Raw genomic sequence first — 25,293 nt, forward strand, 5'->3', positions numbered from 1 at the left:
TTCTTTGGCATGGTTCTCAGGGGGATGCAGGTAGAGGCTGCATAGCTGCTGGATTAGGTATCATCCAGCCATGAGCTACATCTTGAGGACACTGAACCTGCCATGGCTGCTCTCGTGCCTGAGGTGATTTGGGGTAGAGGAAAAGACCACATCGCTGAGAGAACCTTAGAAGACCTCTAGCACTAGAGCTCGGCAAGAGACGTCATCAGTGTGGATACACAGTCCAAGGACATTGGTTGACAAAGTCAACAGTGGGCTTGTGTGTGGACTGAGACACGTCAGATCAGGAAGAGGAAAGGGCCTGGGAGGAATGCTCAGACAGAACAGCTCCCGTCCATCACCAATGCCTACAGGCCGATGGTACTTACACTGGCTCACTGTGGCCATCCATGAATTCCAGGTTTTCTGAGCCAACTGGAAGAGGCAGCAAGGTTCTTCCCTTCATGTGTTCAAGGATTACCAGGAGGTCACACTGCAGGGAGTGGGCATGATACCTGATGTCTTGGCACACCATGTGGGGCCAGCCTAGATGGTTCTTTTCATTTGCTAGGACAGGGATAATGACCTGAAACAGAGACACACCAAGAAGGCAAGAGAATTGCAAGTTCAAGCCAGCCTGTGCCACATTGTGAGACCTTGTCTCAATCGGAAGAAAAACAAGAGCTTGAATAGAACTATTCAGCATGGCTGGATAATATTGCTTCCAAAAGTCATGGGTTATTAAACCAAAACTCCTTGTACCAGGCATGGGATACCTCCTGATAAGTTACTGGCCAAGAAACCCTCAAAGATACTCAAAATAATATAGTCTCTTGTCACTGGTTTGGGCTGCTCACTAAAACTAGACAGTAAGATCCTACTGCTAAAGACAACACACACTTTGGATAAAGGATATAGAGAAATCAAACTGGAATTTAGATAGACAGGGCTGGACGGTACTATGTAAGCTGTTGGGAGAAGAAACATTATCAATAATGCTACCTAGATGTAGACACTATGTATTACAACACTGACCAGACAAAATACACCCACTGGTGGGATAGTAACATGATTGTTGTGCTTATAACCAATTGCTTCTTCACTGGAACAGAGGCCCTCTCCACAAGTGGGAAAACACGGGTGGAATTGTAAGCCAGGTGAAAAGGCCATGGTTGAGGAAGCTGTTGGCCCTATGGAAGAATCTGCTACTGGCGTTCTGATAAATATATCTGTTGTTACATGGCCTGTGTAGTGGGATTTGAAGGAGAATGGCCCTCTAGGCTTAGGTTTGAATACTTGGTCCCCAACTGGTAGAACTCTTTGGGGAGTGTGTGACCTTGTTGGAGGAGGTGTGTCACTGGAGGTGGGTTCTTAGGTTTCAGAAGACTTGTGCCACTACTGGTGCGCTATCTCTGCCACCATTAGTTCTCAACTGCTGCTCCAGTGCTATGCCTACTTAATGTCATGCGCCACACCATGATGGTCATGGACTCTAACCCCCTGGAACTGTAAGCCCCCATTAACTATTTATTTATTTATTTAGGTTGTTCGAGACATGGTTTCTCTATAGCTTTGGAGCCTGGAACTAGCTCTTGTAGACTAGGTTGGCCTTGAACTCACAAAGATCTGCCTGCCTCTACCTCCAAAGTTCTGGGATTAAAAGCGTGGCTCTCCCATTAGCTCTTACTTCTATATGTTGCCTTGATTGTGGTGTCTCTTTACAGGAATAGAAAAATAACTGAGACTCTACCTTCTAAACATCCACAAGCTAGTATAGCCTTAGCCATAGACAGAGAAGCCTCATTTGGCAATGGATGCAGACAGAGAATCAGAACCCATCAAGGTACTAAATAAGGTACAGCTGAGTGCTCAGGTCTAGGCGGAACATCTCCACCACCCAATCCAAGGTCTAGGGGGCACTGTAGATGAGGGGAAAGCCAGACTTTGAACATCAGGCAACGGGACAGGAAAGAATAAAACGCTGTCTTCTGAGAATGGCATGCAGCGCCAGGGAACAGGGCATAAAGATATAAAATGCTGTCTTCTAGAGATGTCACGGTAGCACCAGGGGACAGGGAGAGAAAGGTATAAAATGCTGTCCTCTGGATATGGCATGACTCTGGCAATCATGAACACACAGGAGCTATGACCACTTGCACAAGATAGCATACAGACACACAGACACACAGACTGTTTAGGAAGAAGGGGTCAGTAAGAGTGAGAGAAGAACAAGAGAAGGAATAGGGGCATATGCTGATAATATATGTTTAAAACTATCATAAATTAAAAAACTAAAGAAGAGAAAAAGCAAAGGAAGAGTGGGAAAGGAAATGTAGGGAGAGAAGGAAGGAGGGAGGCCAGCGAAGGGAGGGAAGGGGAAGGAGGCGAGGGAGTTGGAAGAAGTGGAGGGAGGGAGAAGAAGGAAAGGGGAAGGAGAGGAGGGAGAAGAGGAACCATTCTCAGAGCTGAATACATGTTCTGCTTCAGGCCACTGTACTGCAAGACTTAAGACTGGTCTACAACGTTACATGTTGCCTTGACCTCTGGGGAAATCAGGAATGCCTCCAATAGTCTTCCTATGATTTTCCATTTCATCTGTTCCTTGGAGAATATTCTCTAAGCTAACAGTTTTCCTCACCAAGAGGAGTCAGGTACTAGTGGCAGCCCTTACTGGAAGGCTTCCTTACTAGCCCCAGGAATTTTTAACAACACAAAAAATAAGCCAATCACATCCTCCCATTGGAACCAGGGGCATCACTCTATCTCAATATGATAAAGTATCCCCCCTCCCATAGTCCCTGGTTCATTCTCATCTCAAAGTCAGCTCCATGCGGTCTTGTTTGGTAGGGTGACTGCTCCTCTCACTGGGAGACATGGCTAGCGAACACTGTCCATATCATCTGCTGCATTAGGAGTCTGCAGTGTTTTACTGTCTCCATCACCTGGGACATCAACCCCTCCCTCATCATCAGGATGAATACAAGCTGACAGAAATGGCCCCAAAAGAAAAAAAAAAAGGGAAATAAATCAGGTTCGGTAAAGATGATGATACACCCTATGGGCATGTGAGTAGGCATCTAAAGAGAGCCACCTTGAGAATCACGACTCCATCTCGAGGATGAAAATGAGCTGATTTGGGCCACCCAACACAGCTTGTCTTTGGGGGGCCTTTCCCACATTGAGAGATGGATGGGAGTAAGGCCCAACCTTTGTCCCACTTTTCATGGAAGAGAAGATAACTCTTGCACATTCATCTTTTGGAGGAGTTGACCCTTTACCGAGAGGGAGCTGGAGAACAAAGTAATTTAGAGGAATGGGAACTTACAGAGAAAGAAAGACCAAGTGGCCACGTGAGCTCCCGAAAGAGGCTGCTCTTAAAGGTTCACTGTTCTTTGCAGCTCACTGATAGCCACTTCCCATTACACTATGACAGCTCATACAATGGACATGTCATACAGACAGGGGTGTGCTGGACAGGGTGGCCCAGGAAATCATGGAAAGAGAAAAAATGGATTCAGAGAGGATGGCTTCAAAATCGATAGTTCTTGCTTCATCGTTCTGGAAACATGTTTTGAGCAGAGACAGACATTTGAGCAGAGAGTTCAGAAACAACAGCAAAATCACAATCTAAGTTCAGTCACATTTATGTTGAACTCAGGGCAGAAGGCTGAATAAGAAAAGGATTTTCGTAGGATCTCCAAGGCAGAGACTGAATCTCAATTGATCCTTAAGTACCCACAGAAGAAAGAATGTCATTACATCATGGGATGTGAGACAGAATAAGGGTGAAGCCCCTGAGGGGGGTGAGCAGTTTGCACTTGGATGCCAGGGATTTGATGCATCTGTTGGATTCCAAGAAGGCGATTCTGGGTGGCAAGTGGGGTAAGCTTGACAGGGGGGTTGGGGTTAAGGGGTTAAGGTTGCAAACAACAGGGCTGGAAGGAGTCAGATACAGGTAGTTTGGCACATTTTGAAACTGAATCAGAGTTCCAAAGTAAAGAGGGCTTATACACAAAGGAAGATATCTGAGGAGTGATAACAGAGGGTCCTGATGTTAGGAAGCTGGGAGGAGGGGAGGCACCATCAGCAGACACCGAGGAGGCATAGTCCTGACAGTGTGAAACAACGGAAAGGTTGGGGTCCTGGGAGCCAAAGGAAGAATGCGCCTCTGGGGAACAGAGATGAACCATGAGCCATCCACAGAGCCAGTGGGATTGGCACTGATTACAGCTGTTTGATGTGGACCAGCAGACACCACTGAAAATACTGCTGCTCTCCTCTTCTAGGGAGTGTGGGAAGAAAAGCCTGGGAATACAGGGAATGCTAGTGGAGCAGGAGGACACATTCCAGGATTGATTTAAGGAGAATAATAGGAATAATAGCCAGATGTCGTACCACAGGCTGAGACAGGAGGATCATGGGTTCAAGGATAGCCTGGGATACCCAGGGTAGACATCATCTCAAAACATCTTCTAAGGATGCAGAGATAGCTCAGTTGTAAAAGCACCTGCTTTGCAAGCATGAAGACTCAGCTGAGTTTAGTCTCCAGAACCCATAAAAGCACTCCATGTGGTGGACTACATTTGTAATGCCAGTGCTGGGGAATTTGGGGGAGAGGCTCCAAGGTTTGCTGGTCAGCCAATCTAGTTCAATGGGTAGCTACTTCCCAGGCCAGTGAGATATCTTGCTTCAAAGGAGGTGAACGGGAGAGTAACACTCAAGGTTGTCCTCTGGCTTCCACACACACGGGTACACACACATTGTCATAGTTAGGTCTCTTCATCATGAAGAGATATCATGACCATGATTAACACTTATAAAGGAAAACATTTAAAGGGGGCTAGCTTACATTTTCAGAGGTGTAAATAGTTCATTATCTTCAGGTAGCATAGTGTGGAGAAGGAGCCGAGAGTTCTACTCCTTGATCCAAAGGCAAAAGAAGCAACTGTAACCACAGTGGGTGTAGCTGGAGCATAGGAGACCTCAAATTCTACTCCCACAGTGACACACTATCTCAAACAAGACCACACTAACTTGCTTTCTTATAGACCCAGAGGTGCTATCATCCTCAGTGAGCTGGGCCTTCCCACATTAACCAGTGATCAAGAAAACACCTCCTAGACATGTCCACAGGTCAATATGATGGAAAGAATAATTGAAAAAATCGCTATACAAATACAGTATAATACTATTTGGCTTTAAGAAAAGAAAAGAATATTTGTTGTGCGTGTCAGCAATAAGAGCCATGAGGACACTGGCTAAGTGAAATGATCCAGTGGAATGACAACAATAATTGGTGGTTCTGCCTCTCAAGCTGGGCAAGGAACAAGTGCCCTGTTGTGGCCAAGAGACATTGAAAAGGCAATGTCCAGCAGAGTCCAGAGACTGTTGTGGTCAAGGTATGGGAGAGAACAAGATGGAAAAACAGAGGTACTGATCAGGGGGTGCACTGGATCAGAAAGTATAGGGAAACTGGAGGAGAAAGACTCAGGGAACTCAGAGGCCATGTGATTGGTGGACCTTTTAACCACTGGAATAGCTAAGTGTCAAGTCATAAGAAACATTGAGAGCCACAAAGAGACAGGTGCTACATGACTCTATTTGCATAATTTCTACTGCTGTGAAGAGACACCATGACCATGGCAAATCCTATAAAGGAAAAGATTTAATTGGGACTGGTTTATGGTTCAGTCCATTATCTTCATGGCAGCATGCAGGCAGACATGGTGCTGGAGAAGGAGCTGAAAGTTCTATATCTTGATCCACAAGAAGAAAAAGAAGGCTGTCTCCTATACTGGGCATAGCTTGAGAATATGAGATCTCAAAGTCTATCCCCAGAGTGACACAATTCTTCCAACAAGGCCACACCTCCTAATAGTGCCACTCCCTATAGGCCAAACATTCAAACACATGAGTCTATGGGGGCCATTCCTATTCAAACCACCACAGCTAGAGCATTCAAATTTCTGAAGACAAATTGGAGACTACTGTTTGATGGTCTGAGGATAGGGGCATGGGTGTTGTTGGGTCAATGTCGTTTCAACCACGCTGGGTAGGGGAGATCTGGAGGTGTTTGTGTCTGACGACATTGTACTGGGGGGGGGGGCAGGTGAATTTTATGTGTTTTTTTCCAAAGTAAAAATAATACTTTAAAGACTTTTCTGCTTCGGTGATTCCTTTGAACAGCCTTACAATATTTCACTGTATAAATGTTCCACCATTCATTCATTTATTCCTTGACTGAGTAGTTGTGTCTCCAATCTAAATTTAAAAAAAAAATCAGGTAGATATTTGGTGCCATGTACCTGTACTCTTAGCACTTGAAAGGTGGAAGCAGGAGGATCAGGAGTTAAAGGTCATCCTTAGCTCCAAAGCACATTAGAGGCCAGCCTGGGCTACAAGAGACTCTATCTCAAAAAAAAAAAAAAAAAAAAAAAGAAATCTTTAAAAAAGTAAATTGTCTTTTTATCTTATGCACATACACGTGGGTCTCTGTGCATGTATGCCACATGTGTGTAGGTGTTCATGAAGCACAGAAGGTGTCAGGTCCTCTGGAGCTGGAATTTCAGACTATTGAGAGCTGCCTGACTTGGGTGTTGTGAACAAAACTCTTCTGTAAGCATCAAGTCATCTCCGCAGCCCCTAAAATAAACTTTGCTTACTGGATTGTGCTTCCTCATGATTGCACAATTCAGAGTTGTGCTCAAGCCCTCTGCATATTCTCATACACGCCTCATCTCTGAACCTTTAAAAAAAGGATTAATTTAGTTATTAAGATTAAATATCTGTGTGCGTCTATGTGAGTGCATGTGCACACATGACTTCAGATACCTACAGAAGGAGGAATCAAATCCCCCAGAGCTAGAACTACATACAGGTAGTTGTGAGCTTCCTGACGTGGATCTTTTGCAAGAACAATATGACTCTTAACTGCCAATCCCTGCTCAGGAGTCAATGCAACACTAAGATCAAGGCAGCATCTTAGACTACATGAATCTTTCTTTCCTCTGAAGCCAAGGACACTTCCTATCACCCTCCACTAGAGGATGTGACCCATAGGTGGCCTTCTGTACAGAAGGTATCTAAACATAATAAGGTGATAAGACCATTCAATTTAAAAACATTAGGGAAGTTATTGCAAGTCTAGCTTTTCTGGTCCTGAGACTGCCCATCCATCATGTTCCTCCTTGGAATTCTCCTTCAACTAGGGAGGTAACATTAGATGTGGCAAGGAACATCCATGTCCTGGCTCTACCAATAGGTTCAAAAGTGCGTGTGTTTGTGCCTTTTAAGGGAAGCATCTCATGGATGAGAACTTATTTTCTATTCCTGTGTCATTTCCAGGGCACCAATCACACAGCTAGTATCTCCATACGCTAATTTCACAACTGGCTGGACCTGGGGAGGACCGGCCTCCAGAAGCACATGTGTCCCACTAGTAGGAAGTTTTCTTCCACTTGGGAAGGTCTAAAGGGGAGCAAGAATCTCTCCTGGATTGTGAAGATTCTCTGAGCGATAGAGGCTCCATCTATGTCCCTTTTCCCAGGGCAGGGACAAACCCTTCCCAGTGCCCGCTGGCCATTTCCAAAATGATACTCAACCTCGGTAAATGATTGCATGGCAAATAAATGACATAAAAATCAAAACCAGACCGCCTCCCTCTAAAGTCCTCTGCTAAGGAAAAGAATGTTTACAGTACCCCAGCTTCTTCCACCCAGCAGACTCACTTGAAATACCCCCCCCCACACACACACACCACCACCACCACCACCACCACCACCACCACCACCACCACCATCTCTTTCTATCCTCAGCTCTTGCCTTTTGATTTACAAAGTTGCCAAGATTTGGCACTTCACACTCTGGCTTCCCCTTGAAGCAAGACCCTGACCCAAGGCTGATTCTTACTGTGGCAAGGCCTCCACCTAGACTTGCCCTTCCAGCCTTAACCTTACAGTTCACCAGGGTTTTGGTTTCCTTGCAGCTAAACCCTTCCACTCCCTCCCAGACTGTGCTCCAACCTCACACCACTTTCTTTCAAACTCCACCCCTTGCCTCCGCCCTCTGACTGTGACCCCGCCCACTCTCCATCCCCTGCATCGTCGCCCCACCTTTTTGGCTCTGACTCCGCCCCTCATGCGCACCCCCTTGCCAGCCTCTGCTAGCAAGGGGCCACCCACCGGGCCACCCACCCACCCTCACCTCGGAGAGCAGGGGGGCTAGGTGTTCCAGAGGCATAGCAGGTAGGTCTCCGCAGAGCACCGCGCCGCGGAGGCTGTGACTTCCCGGAGGCTCTGGCCTGGTGCGCAAGAAAAATAGCCCCTTGGCGCGAGTCGGGCCAGTCTCCGGTCCTGCGTCCAGGCAGGGTCGTACCGCCAGGCCCCCGGGCCCAGGCTGCACTAGCAGCAGCGGCCGCGGCTCCACGGCAGCACCGTGGTCCAGGAAGGCTTGCAGCAGCCGTTCCACCTTGGCTGTGCCCGCGCAGCGCTCCCAAGCACCCGCGACTGGACGCAGACTCCGAGTCACGAAAGCCCCCAGGAGCCGCAGCCTCGGGTCACCGGGCTCCTCATCCCCGGTCTCCGCCGGAGAGGCTGACTCCTCCAAGCCGGGCATCGCGCTGCCTGCAGCCGCGTCCGTTTCCCTAGCGACGGGGGATGCCAACTTCTCCCGCCTCTGCTTTCCTTATATTGGGTACTGGACTCTAGCTCCGCCCCACTAAAGTTAATAAGGTAGGCAGGGGCTGGGAAGGGGCGGGGTCGCGTCGCGGTTGCTGGGAAACTGGTGGAGGCTCCCACTTCCAGGATGGTCTGGTAGACTGACTGGAGGTGTGCAGAAGAAAGCAAGGCAAAGGCTTGCGTAGGATTCTTTTGTCTAAGGTCAGACTAAAGTCTTCAGACGCCTCCATATACAAACAACATACATCTCTTACCCTATCCTAAACATATCATTTAAAAAGTTATTCCCAATGCCGAATCATAATACCACGAATGTAAGAAAGTTGAATACAATATAAGTTTCTTTTTCCAAGATGATAACTTAAAACTTCAGGAGAGTATTGTCTGGGAGGGTTCCCCCCGCCCCCCAAATTATAGGCTTACAGAGGCGTGCAATCTGTTGGTGAGACTTGGGGCTTTATTGCTTCATTTAAATTTACAATTAGATAGGTGCACGTGGCAAGTAACCATTTCGGATGTCCCTGCTTCAAACATTTATAATAAATTATTGTAAAAATATTCTCCACTACCTTGCTCTGCCTACGCCTTCATCTGCCAAAAGGGCAGCTGTGCTGGGTGATGTGATTCTGTGGGAGTGGCCGCAGGTCAGTTCTTAAATGTACCAAAGTGCTTGTAAATATGTGGCATGCTAAGCATCCCTTCCTGACCAGGGAAATTATTATTTCTCCCAGGCTCCATCTTTCTGTGTGATCAGAATCGAGAGTTTGGGTCTTCATAGGCATGTGTGACTAATGGGGAAGGTGTGTGGGTACCAGGGAAATGGACGCTCAGCATGAGGCCGGCAGGTCTGCAAGAATCTCCTCTTTGCACCTCCAATCTGATTGTATTACCTCCCAGGGACTGCAGGGTTTCTTAGTAAAGTGGATGCTTACAATAGGCTTCAAAGGAACATTAACAGAGTGGCACTTACCAAAGGCAGCGTGGCTTAACAAGACCCCCTCAGGACAGCACCAGTGCCTAGAAGCAAAAATGATTGATTTCTCAATAGCTGGGACGTGGGGGTTCTGTGACGAAATGTTTGCATTAGAAAATGGATCTTTATTATGTCTATGCAGAGTGTTTGATCATTGGTGCATTAAACAACAAGCAGGGCAATTAGGAAGAAAGGAGCAAAATGGATTTGATAATTGATATTTCCAAAAAGACATTGTGGAAAAATAGAAATGTCAGAGGCTTCTTACATATGCCATAATTCTTTCTTTCTTTCCTTCCTTCCTTCCTTCCTTCCTTCCTTCCTTCCTTCCTTCTGACCTCCCTCCCTTCCTTCCCATCCCCACCCCCGCTTCTTCACTCCTTCCCATAAGAAGTCCTCATGGCCATTTTGGGTGGCAAATGTCTCCAATGTGTCCATCTGCTTATGTTTTGCATACAGAATGAACTCAGGACCATTCCTATAAGCCTTTCAAATAAAGTTTGTGCCACTTTCACCCCGGCTCCCCCGACCTCTTTATCTCATTTGCCGCTTGCCCCAACTATATCCAAACTGCGCGACTGATGGGATGGGAAGAGGTGTTAGTGGGTAGGAGAAGTTACTTTGCAAGCATGAAGACTTGAGTTTAATTCCCACGCTACATAGCCTATGCTAAAAGCTATGCATAGATGTAACCCCAGCACTGGGGGCCAGGGACAGGAGGATCCTAAGAGCTCATTGGCTACTGAGCCTAGCAGTGAACTTCTGGTCCAATGAGAGACCCTTTGTCAAGGAAATATGGCCAGGGACCATAGAGAAAGACGTCCCACATCCGCATCTGACTGGTATGAGGTATTTGTGTGCACATGAGCATGTATAGGCATGTGTGTACATATGCATAGAGAGGATGAATCAGTCCCTGAAGATGTCTGCCTGAAGGTGAAGTCTCCCAAACACTGCCATCTGTTTTTCGGTTTCTCTATAACACACCTTCTGTTCATTTTAGAAGCTGACTTTTTGGGGGAAACTTTTTATAGGTTTATTTAAAACCAATTGATATTTTCTCTATATTGAATAGGTACAACAAGAAATTACCCCCAAACCTGGCAGTTTAAAATAGCAATAAATACATAATCCCAGATATTGTGCAGAGGGTGAGGAGTTTGAAAACAGCTTGTCTAGATGGTTGTGGATTAGGATCCTTTGTGATGCTGAATGTAAAAACCTCATCAGGGCTCCATCAACCACCTGAAGGCTTGAGCAGGCTTGGAGTGTCACCTGCAAGATGGCACGCTCTCCAAACTGGCAGGTCACGGTTGACTGTGGGCAGGAGGCTCCTTTCCAATTTATAGCCTTTGTTTCTTTAATTGCTAGTGTGTGTGTGTATGTTCCTAGGTAATACGACCTGCTCAGTCTGCACGTTACTTACCTGTATATATTTTCATAGCTGACCATTTAGCGTTAGATAACTGTTGGTGTGCTCTTCCCTGAGGAAGACAGTTACTCCTCTCGGCATTTCTTATCTGCCTTTAGTTCTTTATCTAGGGCTGAGACCTCGTGAGTTTTCCCTCACCCATGTTAGCATGTCTATTGTCCTTGTCTAGACATGGGCTAAGATTTTTTGTCATGTTTACACATTTTTTCTTCCTTATATATAATTATATAGTGCACAATATAAACAAACATATAAATAAATAAATAAGCCTAGTATAATTGCTCATGCCTACAATTCCAGCACTTGGGAAACTAAGGTAATCACAGGCAAGGGCAAGACTGACTTGGGCTATGGGCTATATAGGAAGGTCCTCTCTCAAATAAATACAAATAAATAGGAAATCAAGTATGGGGTACATGCTTGTATAACCCCAACATTATAGAGAGAGGCCAGAAGATCAATAACTCAAGATTATCTTTGGCTATATAAAGAATTTCAACTGCATTGTGCTACATGAGACCCTATCTCAAAGGACAGGAAGTTCATCAACATAATAGAAATGCTCATAATTTGCATTTATAAAATTATAGCCAAATGTCTTACAAATTAAACCTCATAATCAAGTGTGTTACTGGTGGTGTCTTTGTTATTCAATCCAGTAAGGACTGCTTGCTGTGTGTCTTTACTGTGGTTCTTGACTCTGTTCAACCCAGTCGATTCTTGACTCATGGATGGGGAACATTTTATCCTTTTGGCTTTATGACAAGCCCTTTTCTTTTTTTTCTCCTTCCTGTTTAACTACTTTCTCTTAGTTTCCTTTAATTCCGCTGTTCCTGTCCCTTCCACATTCGCATTGCAACAACCTGCCTCATCCCATCTTCTCATCTTTCGCCCTCTCCTTGCATGAGCTTGGCTACCAAAGCAACAGTTCTTCCTTTTATGCAGATGGCTCACATGCATGTCCTTATATCCAGCCCAAATTCGGGTGAGGTACTATCTTTTGGGGGTAATAGATCATATCCTTGCAAACTGAGGCAGAGTAAAAGGGAAAATTAACAGGATATAGGCAAAGAAAGGTAGCCCTGTATGTCAAAGGTCTGGTTTAAGTTTCTCACAAAAAATTTCTGAGAAAATAACATAAATAAGCCATGTTTACAGTAAAAATATATATCTCAAATCCTTTTACTTTTTGACCTATTTTAAACTTATTAGCCTATATAACTGTGTTATGAGTTTCATAAACCTTCTCATATTATAATTTATCCAAATTGCTTAGATGAAACTAAGTGTGGTGGTTTGAATGAGAATAACCCTCTATAGACTCATGTGATTAAATGTTTGTTCTCAGTTAATGGAATTGTTTGGAAAGATTAGGAAGTGTAGCATTGTTGGAGGAAGTGTGCTCCTGGGGGTGGGCTTTGAGATTTCAAAAGCTTCCACTAGGCTTTCTCTCTGACCACCTGCCTGTGGATCAGGATATAAGTTCTGAGTCCCAAACCTGCCTTCTTGCTACCTTGCTTCTTACCTAAAACAATGAGCCTCCAATTAAATACTTTCTTTTACAAGAGTTGCCTTGGTCATGGTGTCTCTCAATAGCAGAACTGGAACAAAACCAAGAAGCAGACCAAACATCTCTACTTAACCTTTTTAAGCCTCTGAACAATGTAACTTCAAAGTTGTGCAGATAGCTATTGCTTAGACTATGAAAGATGATTCTCTCCAGAAACCTATGCCCATATTTGGATGTGTACCAGCTCGGATGGAAAGGGGTCAGCCCAGCACTGCCACCAGCAGCCTGAGCAGTTCTCTGTCTCCTTTGAGACCTCTATGGAAGGAAAGTTGGATCTTTGACCAGGTCACAGAAAACTATTTCAGGACAATTGAGAGCGAAGGAAAGTTAGTTTAGGAAGCAGTTAAACCAACAGTTGTATAGAAAAATTAGTCTATGACCCATGGGTGTGAGTACAGCCTTCATAAGAGAGTTATGCTTAGGTTGCATTATAATGGTTATGTGTACAATCTTGTGGATTTTAAAATTACATTTCTCAAAGGATATGATTTATAGCACTGTTAAAGATCAAGTAATTAAATGAAGATTAGAAGTTTAAACATATGAGTTGTTTTACTTATTGTTTTTCTTTAGTTTTTGAGCATTTCATATGCGTTTTTAATGAACTTTGGTTATATCACTGACATAATAGCTGTAAAGGTTAGCTTTGTCGATTGAACACAGCCTGGAATGTGAAGAGATCCTCAATGGAGGAATTATCTATATTAGGTGGGCCTATGGATATGTTTGTGGAGAATTTTCTCAGCTAAGTTAATTAAGCTTCAGAGCTTTCTCTGTCCCTCCAGCCAACTCTCAAGTAATGACATGGAGACTTGTTATTAATTATGAAAGTTGAGCCTTAGCTCTTAGAACTTAAATCGACCCATCTGTACCCATCTATATTCCATCACGTGGCATTGCCTCTCTTTGATCTTATACCCCCTGTTTCCTCTCTGTGTCTCCTGGCCTCTCCCCTGCACACTTAGACTCAGCCTCCTCTTCCTCTCTCTCCCTGGAAATTCTGCTTAACTATCGGCCATTCAGTTTATTTTTTATTAAGCCAGTCATAAGGTGCTTTAGGTAGAGACACATCTTTACAGTGTAGACAATATTCTGAAACACCAGACTACTGTTGGTAGCACCATTCCCTAGGTAGGGGTTCTGAACCATCTAAGATGGAGAAATCACGTGGAGGACAATCAAGTGAGCACAAGTACATTCATTTCCCTTGGCTCTTAACTACAGATGGAATGTGTTTAGCTATGTGAAATTCCTGCCTTGGTTTCCTCATAATGATGGAATATAACCTGGATTTATAGGATGCAATAATCCCATTTGTAGTGGTTTGAAAGAAAATGGCCCCCAGAGGGAGTGGCACTATTAGGAGGTATAGCCTTGTTGGAGGAAGTGTGTTACTGTGGGGGTGGGTTTTGAGGTCTTACATGCTTAAACTTTGCTTATTGTGACACTTAGTTTACTTCCTGTTGCCTGTTATTCAAGAGGTATTAACTCTCAGCTACTGCTCTAGTACCATGTCTGCCAACACATTGTCATGACCGCCTACACATTGCCCTGACCCACTGTGATGATAATGAACTGAACCCCAAACTGTAAGTGAGCCACCCCCAATTAAGTGTTTTCCTTTATAAGAGTTGATGTGGTCATGTTGTCTTTTCACAGAAATAGAAACCCTAAAACAGAAGTTGGTATAAGGGACTAGGGTATTTTGGTGATAGGCCTAACCATGCTTTTGTTTGAAGGAATATGGACCTTGGGACTGTGGATTAGAAATGCAGTTAAATGCTTTAAATGCTGCTTAATGGGCCATAGTGATAGGGGCATGAAAGACAATGCTACTAAGAGTTATTTTAACTGTGGAGGGCTAGCTCAAGAGGTTTCAGAGGAGAAGAATTTTAGAATGCAACATTCTAAATCTAGAGATCATTCTTGTGATATTTTGGTGAAGAATGTGGCTGGTCTTTTTTTTTTTTTTTTTTTTTTGTTGTTGTTGTTCTTGTCTAAAAAGTCTTCCTGAGTCTTAAGTGAAAAGTTCTGGATTAATTCTGTTAGCAGAGGAAATCTCAAAACAGCCTAGTATAGACTCTGTCTTGTGATGACTAGTGTTAACTCTAATAAAGATTTATAATGAAAAAGTGCAAGCTGAGCAAGAAAAAGTACAAAACACACAGATTGAGAAAGGGGGCATCAGGTAGTGGAATAGAGCTGAATCCTGGGTTCAGGGAGGTCAACAGATTAAGAAATGGAATAAAGGGTGTGGTGACCTCAAAACAAGGTTCTTCCCAGCTAAGTTTCCAACTTGTGAAAATAAATTAAAGAAAAACTTAGATCCAGGTGGGGTGGGGTGTGCTTCTAATCCCAGCACTGTAGAGGCAGAGGCTAACAGATCTGTGAGTTTGAGGTCAGTCCAGTCTATAGTAGATCCAGTTTGAGGACAACTAACCTTAGGCAGTAAAGAAAAGCATCAAAACCAGAAAGCTGATGAAGATATAATTGAATGAGGGGACCATGTTTCAGCCCCAGCAAACAGTAGAACTTGGCAGCTGCGGCCATGTGATTCTGGAGGTAAGCATAGGAGGAAGGAACTATAGAATTCGAATTTGTGTCTGAGACTAAGGAAAACTGGTAAGGTCAGGTATGTGTCAGCAGTGTCCCTGCATGGAGGTTTAGAAAGACCATTGCATGAAGCTGTGAAGTTGAAGCTTGGATTGCCTTAGAGACCCCGAGATGTTGGAGATTCCAGAACTGTGGGACACTTGCCTGAGGAGATCTGCTAACAGGGAGTGGAACTAACCCAAGAGTAAGAAGTGTGTTACAGTCAACAAAGCTGAAAGAAGTTGGAGAAGTGAAGAGCACTTTGACATCGACATGGAGATGCAGATAGAGTTGGAGTTTTCCCAGCTGCTTTTCATTCTTGCTTTGGTCCAGTATTTCTTCACTATGCTTCCCTTCCCTATGTTTTAGAAAGGTAATGTATATTTTGTGCCATTATATGTTGGAAGTATGTGATTTGCTTTTTGCTTTTCATTTTATATGATATTACAATTAAGAGATTACGTGAAACTCAGAAGAGACTTTGAACGTTGGAATTTTAAACATTGTTGAGACTATAATAGACTATGGGAACTTTTGAAGTTGGACTAAATGCATTTTCATATTATGATATGGCTGCAAGCCTTTGCGGGCCAGGGAGTATAATGTGGTGGTTTGAAAGAAAATGTCGCCCAAAGGAAGTGGCAATATTAGAAGGTATGCCCTTGTTGAAGTAGGTGTGGCCTTGTTGGAGAAAATATGTCACTGTGGGGGTGGGCTTTGAGGTCTCTTTTGCTCAAGCTTCACTCAGTGTGACAATCAGTTTACTTCCTGTTGTCAGCAAGTCAAAATGCATTGTTTCTCAACTCCTGCTCTAGTATCATGTCTGCCTGCACATCTCTATGTATCACCTTGGTGATAATGGATTGAACTTGTGAACTGTAAGTGAGTCACCCTAATTAAATATTTTCCTTTATAAGAGTTGCTGAGGTCATGCTGTCTTGTCACAGCAAAGAAGCCCCAAGACACCTGCTAAAAATATAATAAACATAACATTTTAGTAAGGCTAAAAATTAAAAATATATTAGCTGTAGGTTTTTTCCCATCATAGCAACAGGAATTAAATGTTTGCATCTTCTCATACCCTCCAACTCAAGCCAAGTACTCTTCTTCACAAGGAATCCCCCTCCTCCTTTCATGTCTTTTGTTTTGCATTTTGTTCCCATGAGCATGGGTTTGGGATTATTTAGTGGCACACAGGGGACTTACCTGTAGCTACAGCACTAACAAAAATGATTTCTCTTACCCTATAGCCATTAACATCTACGATGGGGTGTTGATAGGCACCATCTTGTACCTTCATTCAGGTAACTATGACTGCAATGAATTTATGAGTTCAGTGGTCATATCGTGTTCCAGAGTCAGCACTCCTCTCCAACCTTTGGTTCTTACATTCTTTTTCCCTCTTCTTCTTCAGTATCCCTTGTGAATTGGGGAAGAGAATGATATAGATGTACTGTTTAGGATCAGCAACCAACGGTCACATATTTTCAGCATTTTGTCAAATATGAAGTCTGTGCTTTAACCATCATCTAATACAGAGAAGCTTCTCTGACCAATGTTGAAATCATCATTAACCTAAGTATAAACAGCCATTTAGAAAGTAATTTGACCTCAAGCTCTTTTAGTAAAACATAAGGATACTAGGGCTTTGACCTGACAGCCATGGACTGTTAACTAAAATTTTAGTACCTGGAATGAATTCCCTCCTGTGGAGCAGGCTTCCAGTCTAATCAAAACGTGGTTGGTTGCTCCCATAACAATCATTCTGTTATTGCACCAGTGGGTGCAACATTCCTGGTAGGATAATATTGGAGTTCATGGGGCTCACTGATGAGTAAGACCATTAATGACTTTCTCCCCAGCACCCTGGGGCATTATGAAAGATAGCTGGCTGGGAAGAAGCTTAGTCCAAACTTCATTTCTCTCTCCCACAAAAGCACATCCAGTTTTATGGTCAGCTAAGAGCAATGACAATAACTGATCTTGTTTTAGGGACCTCTGGCACTTCCCTAACCATCAACTTAGGAAAGTATTGCACACCTGGAACTTGGATTTTATTTATAATCATGTGACTAATGGGAGCAGTATTATATGTTCTTGTAGTATAACCCCATTCAAAATTTTTAAAATTATATTGACTTAAAAATACTAGATTTTTGTATATATTTTCACATATCTTTAGTTTCAGTTAACTAACTTCTGCCCCCCTTCCCCTACCTCTATCTCTGCTTAAACCTTCCTGTCCCCCCCACCTCTACTTTTGTGTCATTGATGTTCTACTATGCTCTCTCTTAAGGGCTATTTATTTTTAGCCCTTCCTCTAATGACCCGTTGCTAGCTTCACAGCTTCTCCTTGCACAACAAAGTAAACACACAATTGTAAATATGTGACACTAGGGTCCACATGTGAGCAAGCATGCACTATTTGTCTTTGTCTTTCTGGACCTGGGTAAATTCACTTAGTTTATTGTTTTCCAGGTCCACTCATTTTACTGCAACTTTCATTTCACTTTCATTGCAGTTAAATACAACTCCTCTGTGTGCATTTACCTCATAGTCCTGATTTCCTTTCCTTGCTAAGGAGCAGCAGGGATTGAGGCAGGCAAATCTCTCTGTTTTAGGATACAGAAAACATTGGTTATATGCTCAATAGTGACAAACCTGGGTCACATGGTTGTTTTATGACCCTTGGAAAACATACAGAACACAGTGGCTGCACTATTTTACAGTTCAAGATCAAACACATGGTTCCCTTTCTCCACATCCTCACCAACATTTGCTGTCATTTCCACTTCTGATGATGGCCCTTATGCCCGGGGTAAGATGGAATCCAAAAAAAAAAAATCATTTTAATTTGCATCTCTCTAATTGCTAATGATGTTTAATACTTTTTAAATGTTGGCTAGGTATTTGTATTTATTCTTTTGCAAACTCTGTTTATTTCTATAAGTTACTTTTTTGTTATTTTATTGATGTTTATATTATTTTTGGATTTCTTTGTATATTCTAGATATTAATACTCTGTCCGACATATAACTAGTAAAGATTTTCTCTCATTCTGTAGACTGCCTCTTCAGTTGGTTAATGCTTTCCTTGGTTATACAGACACTCTGCAATTTCCTGAGGTTTCATTCTGTCAGTTGTTGGCCTGGTTTCTTGAACATCCGGAGTGGTATCCAGAACAGCCTCACCCATGCCTCTATCTTCAAGTGTTCTAGCAGTTTGCGCGAGGTCTTACACTACAGTCTTCCATCTATTTGGAATTGAGTCTTGTATGGAGGGAGAGATAAATATCTACATTCATTTTCCTTTGTCCAGTTTCCTCAGCACCATCTGTGGAAGAGGCTGTCTGTTCTCCAATGTGTATTTTTGGCTTCTTTGTAAACAATCGCCTGGCTGTAGCTTTGTGACTTTATATCTGGGTCCTCTGTTCTACTCCATTGACCCACATGTCTGTTTTTGTGCCATTGCCGTGCTGTTTTTATGACTGTGGCTCAGTAGGATAACTGGAAAGCAACAGGGTGATACCTCTAGCCTTATTACTGCTCAGCAGTGCTTTGCCTATCTATGATCTTTTGTGCCTCAACATGAATTTTAAACCATTTTTTTCCCATAAAGAATGGTGTTGTAATTTGGAGAGGAATTGCACTTAATTTGTTGGTTGCTTTTGGTAGGACAACTATTTTCACAAAATTGTGCCTAATCCGTGAACACTGGAGTCCTTGCTATCTCTAAGGTGCTCTTTAGTTGTCTTCACCAGCATTGGAAAGTTTGCTCTCTAGAGATCTTTCCCTCCCTTGCTGAAGCTTGTTCCAAGGTGTTTGATTTATTTATGTTGAGCTATTGGGAATGGCATAGTTCCCCCGAGTCTTCACCCATGCTCACAGTGGAGAATTGTTATGTCCTCTTCATGGGTTGTGTATTTAATCAGCTCCATATGACCTTTCTTGGTCCCCCTGACCAGTTGTTTTGAAGCCTATCTTGTTAAATATTAGAATAGCAACACCCACCTGCTTCTTAGTTCTCTGTGCCTGGAACAGCTTTCCCATCCTTTCCTCACAAGATAATTAATGCTTGTCTTTGGTGGTGAGGTGTGTTTCTTGGAAGCAGCAAAGCAATGAATCAAACTTTTTATTCTTTTTATACATTTATTTTCATTTATGTTTGTTTTCTCCTCTCTCTCTCTCTCTCTCTCTCTCTCTCTCTCTCTCTCTCTCTCTCTCTCTCTCTTCCTCATGCGTGGGTTTTGAAGATGACAGTTCAGTAGAACCTTCATAAAATTGCACCTTGTTTCTGATATGTTGGTTTCCACGGCCAAGGGGAAGAACCTTAGTGTGCCCATTGCTTGCCTAATCATTGGTTTTCAGCTTTTTCTAGATTGTTTCCTGGAGACTCTTGAGTGTTGTTTGTCATCTTGATTCCTCCTAATTATTCTTTTTTCTTAAAAGGAAAAAAAAGAGTTGGATACTAAGCTGTATAGTTTGGGCAATTCTCTATGTTGATTGACATGTTAGGTCTCTTCCCATAATGCATCTGACTTTAGTCATATGTGTATCCAGTTATACATAGGCATAAGATGGTAAACAAATTCTCACCAAAAGTTTAATTGAGAACAGAGTTTGCCTTACTACATATACACCTGAAACCAGTTTAGCCTGGAACAACCCTTCTGGTTTTCACAGTCAGACAGCCAGGCTGGGACATAGGTTTGAATAGAACCTGTTTGAAGCTGACTCTTGCTAGGGGCAGAGAAACAAATACCATGGTTCACAGAAGGGCATATGTGAAGCCTGATGCAGGTTTGGGTGTGAGGGGATTTGAGATCACTGAGTGTGTTGTTTTGGAATAGTGCATGTATGTAGTACTTGCAGATAAAGGAGCTGGGCTTCCAAGAACCTTGTTCTGTTCATGACTGAAATGAAACAGAGTCCCATGGTAATAAACTGTCTCCTCAACTTGCCTACCTCAAGTCTACCAGTAACTGGGGAGACTCGGGCAGGAGGATCAAACCTAGCCTGGTCTGCAGAGAAGGTTAAAGGTCATCTTGAGATTTACTAAGACTCTCTCTTCAATAAAAGTGAAAAGAAGGTTGGGGGTACAGCTCAGTGACAGTGCACATTGCATTTGTGAGATCCTGTGTTCAGCCCTCAGGACTTCCCACACAGGGGTATGTAGGTGGGTACCGATGGAGTCCTATCTCATCTCTCAACCCTTAAACCTATAATGAATCCTTTTAGTTCCTAATTTAATTTAATAATTTAATTTCTAATAAACATAAATGTGCTTCATACCAACTGACCTTTTTCTCTGATGTAAGTCAAGGTCTCACTTGTCCCTGAGGAGAGTTCCCCAGGCTGCTCCTGTGCTCATGTCTCTAACTACTACCCTATAAAACCTCTCTAGAGGGGCTTCCATGGCTTCTGAAACTTAGTTTGGAAGAGAAGTCGAAAGACAGCTTGATGTTTGTCTCTTTGTAGGTCAAGACTGTTGAAATATTATTTTAACATTTAAGAATTTTTCTTTCTCTCTTTTCATTTTGTCACTTAAAGTATTTCAGATCAGAACTAAAACCTGTTCAAAGAATTTTGACCCCAAATTAGGGAGCCATCTCGGTTCTCGTCTGGAGGTGTTTCCTCACAGCTGGGAGGATTACTGTAGGGATTATTTTATATATTACATTTTCATTTCCTGCTCTGGTTCTCTGGTAATATAAACAGATAGAACATGGTGGCAGTTATGAGTAGGGAATAGATTCTGAGGGAGTAACTGGGGGTTGTCATGCATCTCCATGCTGCCCTATGGCTCTCCACCCAGTGAGTGGCAATGCTGCTTTAGGCTCTGGGGGAGAATAGATTCATCCTGAAACAGCCATTTGACTCCGAATCATTTTTAACACATAGCTGTGATGGCCACACCATTTACTTTCTTATACCGTAATAGCCAAGCACTTGCGGCGGGGGGCGGGGAGCTTTGCATGACTGTGAGTGTTTTAATTCTAAAACTTGGCTTTGAATATACAGGGCACAGCCAACAGACTAAGAGATTATTCATCTACACTGTAAAGGAATAAAGAGATCTGGTCTCCAATAAGCTTCAGTTCTGCCTGACCCTTGTTAAACAAGAGTAGCAACTTGTGCATAAAAAGAAAAAAAATTAGAGATGTTTATTGGTGAGGCAGAAAGAGTCCTTCAAGGAAACAGTTGAGTGAGAACACAAAGGGGCCACTTCCTGGGCTATTTCCATAGTGGAAGTGAAGGGGAGGCCTTTAATCCATTTGGTCAATACATAAAAGCTGCAGATCATAGACACGGCCCTCAGTTTTCGCCCTGCTTTTGAATGAAAACGGTAAACCAGAAATTAATATGGGCAGATTTTTCTGTGTTTATTCCCTACTCTATGTTTAATTCCCAAAAGGGTGAAAGAAATACTTTCTTAATTAAACCTGCTAAACAACAATGGTCCTACTTACTTTCACATACACTTGTCTTGCGGAAATATGCCATGAAGAGTTGATGAAGCTATTTTTAAAATTGAGTTCCACACACTGCTTAATTATAATCATCTACAGAGTGCAACTTGCATTTTACACCACAGGATACAGGTGGGCAGAATAAGGAAGGTCGCAGCGCCAGCGTGCTTTCTTGGGCCTTTTTTCTGCAATGGTGGGAATTCTTGGGCTTGGGGTGAACTTTAATTCTTAGACATCACTCCCATGGTTTTAGAGGAAATTACACTTCTTGCAAATCTATGGAGCCAGTCTTTCCGGTGGCACTGAGCTTATACATTTGTGTAGCACATATTCTTTTGTGAATACAGTTTGGAAAATTATGTTTAGCTTTGAGCTGGTCCTAGTAGATCAAACTATTTCCAGGGCACAGTGGGCTGGTGTCCACAGAGAGGGGGTTTTCACACAGTTACAAGTAAGTTCCACTAGCGTGTGTAGCTCTCCTTCCCTGGCTTCTCAATGCAGCTATGGCTTAAATCACCTGGGGGATATTTTCATAAATGATCAGAGGCTGGTGCTAGGTGATATTGTTCATGCTTATGCACAAGACTCTGGGCCTATCTCCAGCATATAAGAAGGAAAAGGATCACCAGGTTCCATTCTAGTGCACCAAAATAACAACTAGGGGCCCAAGCCTAGGCATCAGTTGGAAGATCTCTAGGTCACGGAGTGTATGCCAGGGCAGACAACCACTGGTGGACTGGGAAGATCTTCATCTCTAGGGGAAAATGGATGCAATTAGATCCTTTCTCTGCTTTTTCCCTTTTAAACCCACATACATAAAGGCTAGAGAGATGGCTCCATTGTTAAGAGCACTAGATCCTCTTCCAAAGGACACAGCTTTGATTCCCAGCACCCACATGGCAGATCCTAACCATCTGTCTTTCCAGTATTAGGGGATCCAGTGTCCTCTACTGGGTTCTTCAGGCACTGCATTCGCATGGTGTAGACATATATGCCAGCAAAACACCTATACACAGAACATAAAAAATTAAAAACACAAAGTAATTTCTCTTTTTGGATACACTAGGGAAAACTCAAAGAAAGACAAAAACAAGAGGTAAGTGATAGCACAAATCTTATTGAGAGCTCTCTCTCTCTCTCTTTCTCTCTTTCTCTCTTTCTCTCTCTCTCTCTCTCTCTCTCTCTCTCTCTCTCTCTCTCTCACACACACACACACACACAGCACATTCTAGTGCTGAGAATTGGAAAAGGGCTCCACGTATGGTCGACAAGCACTGTACCACTGAGCTACTGCCCAATCCCTTTCTCTGCATCTTCAAATATTCTAACTTATATGAGCCTAGAGAGGTGATATAAACCATAAAAGAAAGCTAGTTCATTAACCAGTATTCTTGCCCCTTTAAGATCCCTTGAGATCCTAAGGTCTGGGGTCATGGATCAGGCGTAGAGAGCCTATCTAGCAAGTTCAATCCCTGAACCACACAGTATATTCACTGGGATTGTTGGTACATGTTTGTAACCTCAGCTTCTCCAGAGGCTGAGACAGTCCTGAGTTTAAGGCCTACGTGGGCAACTAAGCTAGATATAGATGGAAGTTTCTGTCCTGCCCAGTCTCACAGCTGTTCAGTCTTAGATAAACACACAGAGGCTTATATTAATTATAAACTGCTTGGCCTATTGCTCAGGCTTGTTACTAACTACATCTTACAACTTAAATTAACACATAATTCTTATCTATGTTTAGCCATATGGCTTGTACCTTTTCTCAGTAAGGCATTCTCATCTTGTTTCCTCTGTGTTTGGCTGACAGCTGCGTCTCTGCCTTTCTTCTTCCCAGAATTCTCCTATACTATACTTCCTGCCTGGCTCCTGGCCATCAGCATTTTATTAAACCAATATTTACAGTGCATAAGAGCATTATCCCATCACAGCTAGACCTTGTATCAAAAAAAAAAATAGGAAGAAGGCTAAGGATACATGACTAAGTGTTAAAGTGCAGCCTACAGTGCTGAAAGCCTTGGTTTCAGAGGAGAGGAGCTCTTTCAGGTTCAGAGGTCGGGTCTGAACTAAAAACTTGCATTGGCCAAGCGGGGAGCTAAGCACAACTTTGAGAAGCCTTGGAAAGGAGTGATATTCTGCTTTACTCAAGGACTGGAGTCTTTGTTCCCAGGATAGTCTTAGGCAGGCATGCAGCAGCACCCACAAACTTAATAGAAATGTCAATTCTTGGTCCCCACCTCAGCTCCCCTGGGAAAGAAGTTTTAGGAAGCGTTCTAAGCTCACAGGCTTTCCAGGTCATTCGGATGTATGGTGATATTTGCTAGCTGGGCTCCATGAAGAAGGGAATCCCTGCCTTTCCTTCTCATAGGATCCCACCACCATCAAGCAAGTCCTTTTATCTTGTGAATTTACAACTGACAGGAGAACTATAGTGACCCACGTAAATAATCTCACCTGCTGCCAGATAATCTCCCACACCACTTGTGCTAATATCTCACAAGTCTCAGTGATTTGTGTCTAACTAAACAAAGACAACCTGCATTAAAACATTAGAGTATGTAATCTGAGGTGGTTGTCTCCAGGGAGTCACCTCCATGGCTTTTGTTTAGGAGACACTCCAAGGCAGATGTAAGAGGGAACCATTCAAGGGATGTGTCCTGATCATAGGGTTTGGGCTTGAAGGAGCTGGAGTTGGGCTGCCTAGCATTCTGTGACCGGGTAGAAAGCAGAAATGGCTTTCTTCTGCATTGTTTTAAAATCAGAAATCAGAGAAAAATTAGGGAGACTCAGCTATTGATTGCGGTGGTTTATTTCGTACATGTCAACTTGACCGGATTGTGGGATTGTTGCATAAATCGCTAGTAAGACATTATTTTTGGTATTTTCCAGCAGAAATTAGCATTTAAATTGGTGATCTGATTTTATGAAGCAGATGGCCCTCCCCATGTGTGTGTGCCTCATCCAATCTGTTGAGGGCCTAAAGAGAACAAGAGGTAGATGGAGGTGGAGTTAATACTGTCTGACTGCATGAGCTAGGACATTGATCATCCATCCTCGGCACACCCGTGCTCAGGCCTGAGCTCCTCCTTGCATCCACCCCACTGACTCTGCATGTCTCAGGCCCTTCTATGACACTGACTCTCTTTGGTTTTCAGATGGCAGATGGTGGGTTCATTTCAATGGTAAACTCTGACTGGTGCGGGAAGGTAAAGGACAGGGACGAATTTTGTCCTGTTCATTCCCTCCGATGGCCCATAGCGACGAAGGAGGCACAGGCAGAAATCTGTAGGGAAGTAAGAAGAAAGCTGGGAGTCCCAAAACAGGAAACTTCAGGCATTATTTTTTAAGCCGTAGGGCTGGAGAGGTTTTGAGTGGGAGTTCCAGAGAGTCAGCCCTGAGAATCTGGAAAGTTGCCAACGGCATCCTTGAGGTGTGGGAATGGGGTGAGTACGGAATTTGAGAATTTCCTCTGTGAAATTCCTCTCTGCAAGTTAGTAGGACTGAGAGTGGCTTTGCTGAATCGCCAAGTGCATTTGTAAACAACCTTTAAAACATTTTATACCTGGGTGGTGGTGGCTCATGCCTTTAATCCCAGCACTCAGG

The 25,293-nt window shown here is 43.3% G+C and overlaps 1 protein-coding gene across 5 annotated transcripts in view; it reads right to left on the bottom strand.

Annotated features, from left to right (window-relative positions):
• Positions 1-9,675, bottom strand: part of Dnah9 (dynein axonemal heavy chain 9) — a 341,979-nt gene extending 332,304 nt beyond the window's left edge. For 3 of the 5 annotated variants that reach the window (XM_057773504.1, XM_057773505.1, XM_057773507.1), the window contains exons 1-2: positions 8,182-8,359; positions 369-565 (exon numbers count right to left, since the gene is read on the bottom strand). In XM_057773504.1, coding sequence (XP_057629487.1) covers positions 369-565; positions 8,182-8,217 — 233 coding nt within the window. In that variant the 5' untranslated portion in view covers positions 8,218-8,359. Of the gene's footprint in view, positions 1-368; positions 566-8,181; positions 8,593-9,624 lie in introns of those variants that run through there. The other 2 variants (XM_057773503.1, XM_057773502.1) reach the window with 2 other exon arrangements.
• Between the last annotated feature and the right edge of the window lie 15,618 nt (positions 9,676-25,293).

The sequence above is a fragment of the Chionomys nivalis genome, chromosome 7 (assembly GCF_950005125.1).
Source record: "Chionomys nivalis chromosome 7, mChiNiv1.1, whole genome shotgun sequence".
NCBI classification, from domain to species: Eukaryota; Metazoa; Chordata; class Mammalia; order Rodentia; family Cricetidae; genus Chionomys; species Chionomys nivalis.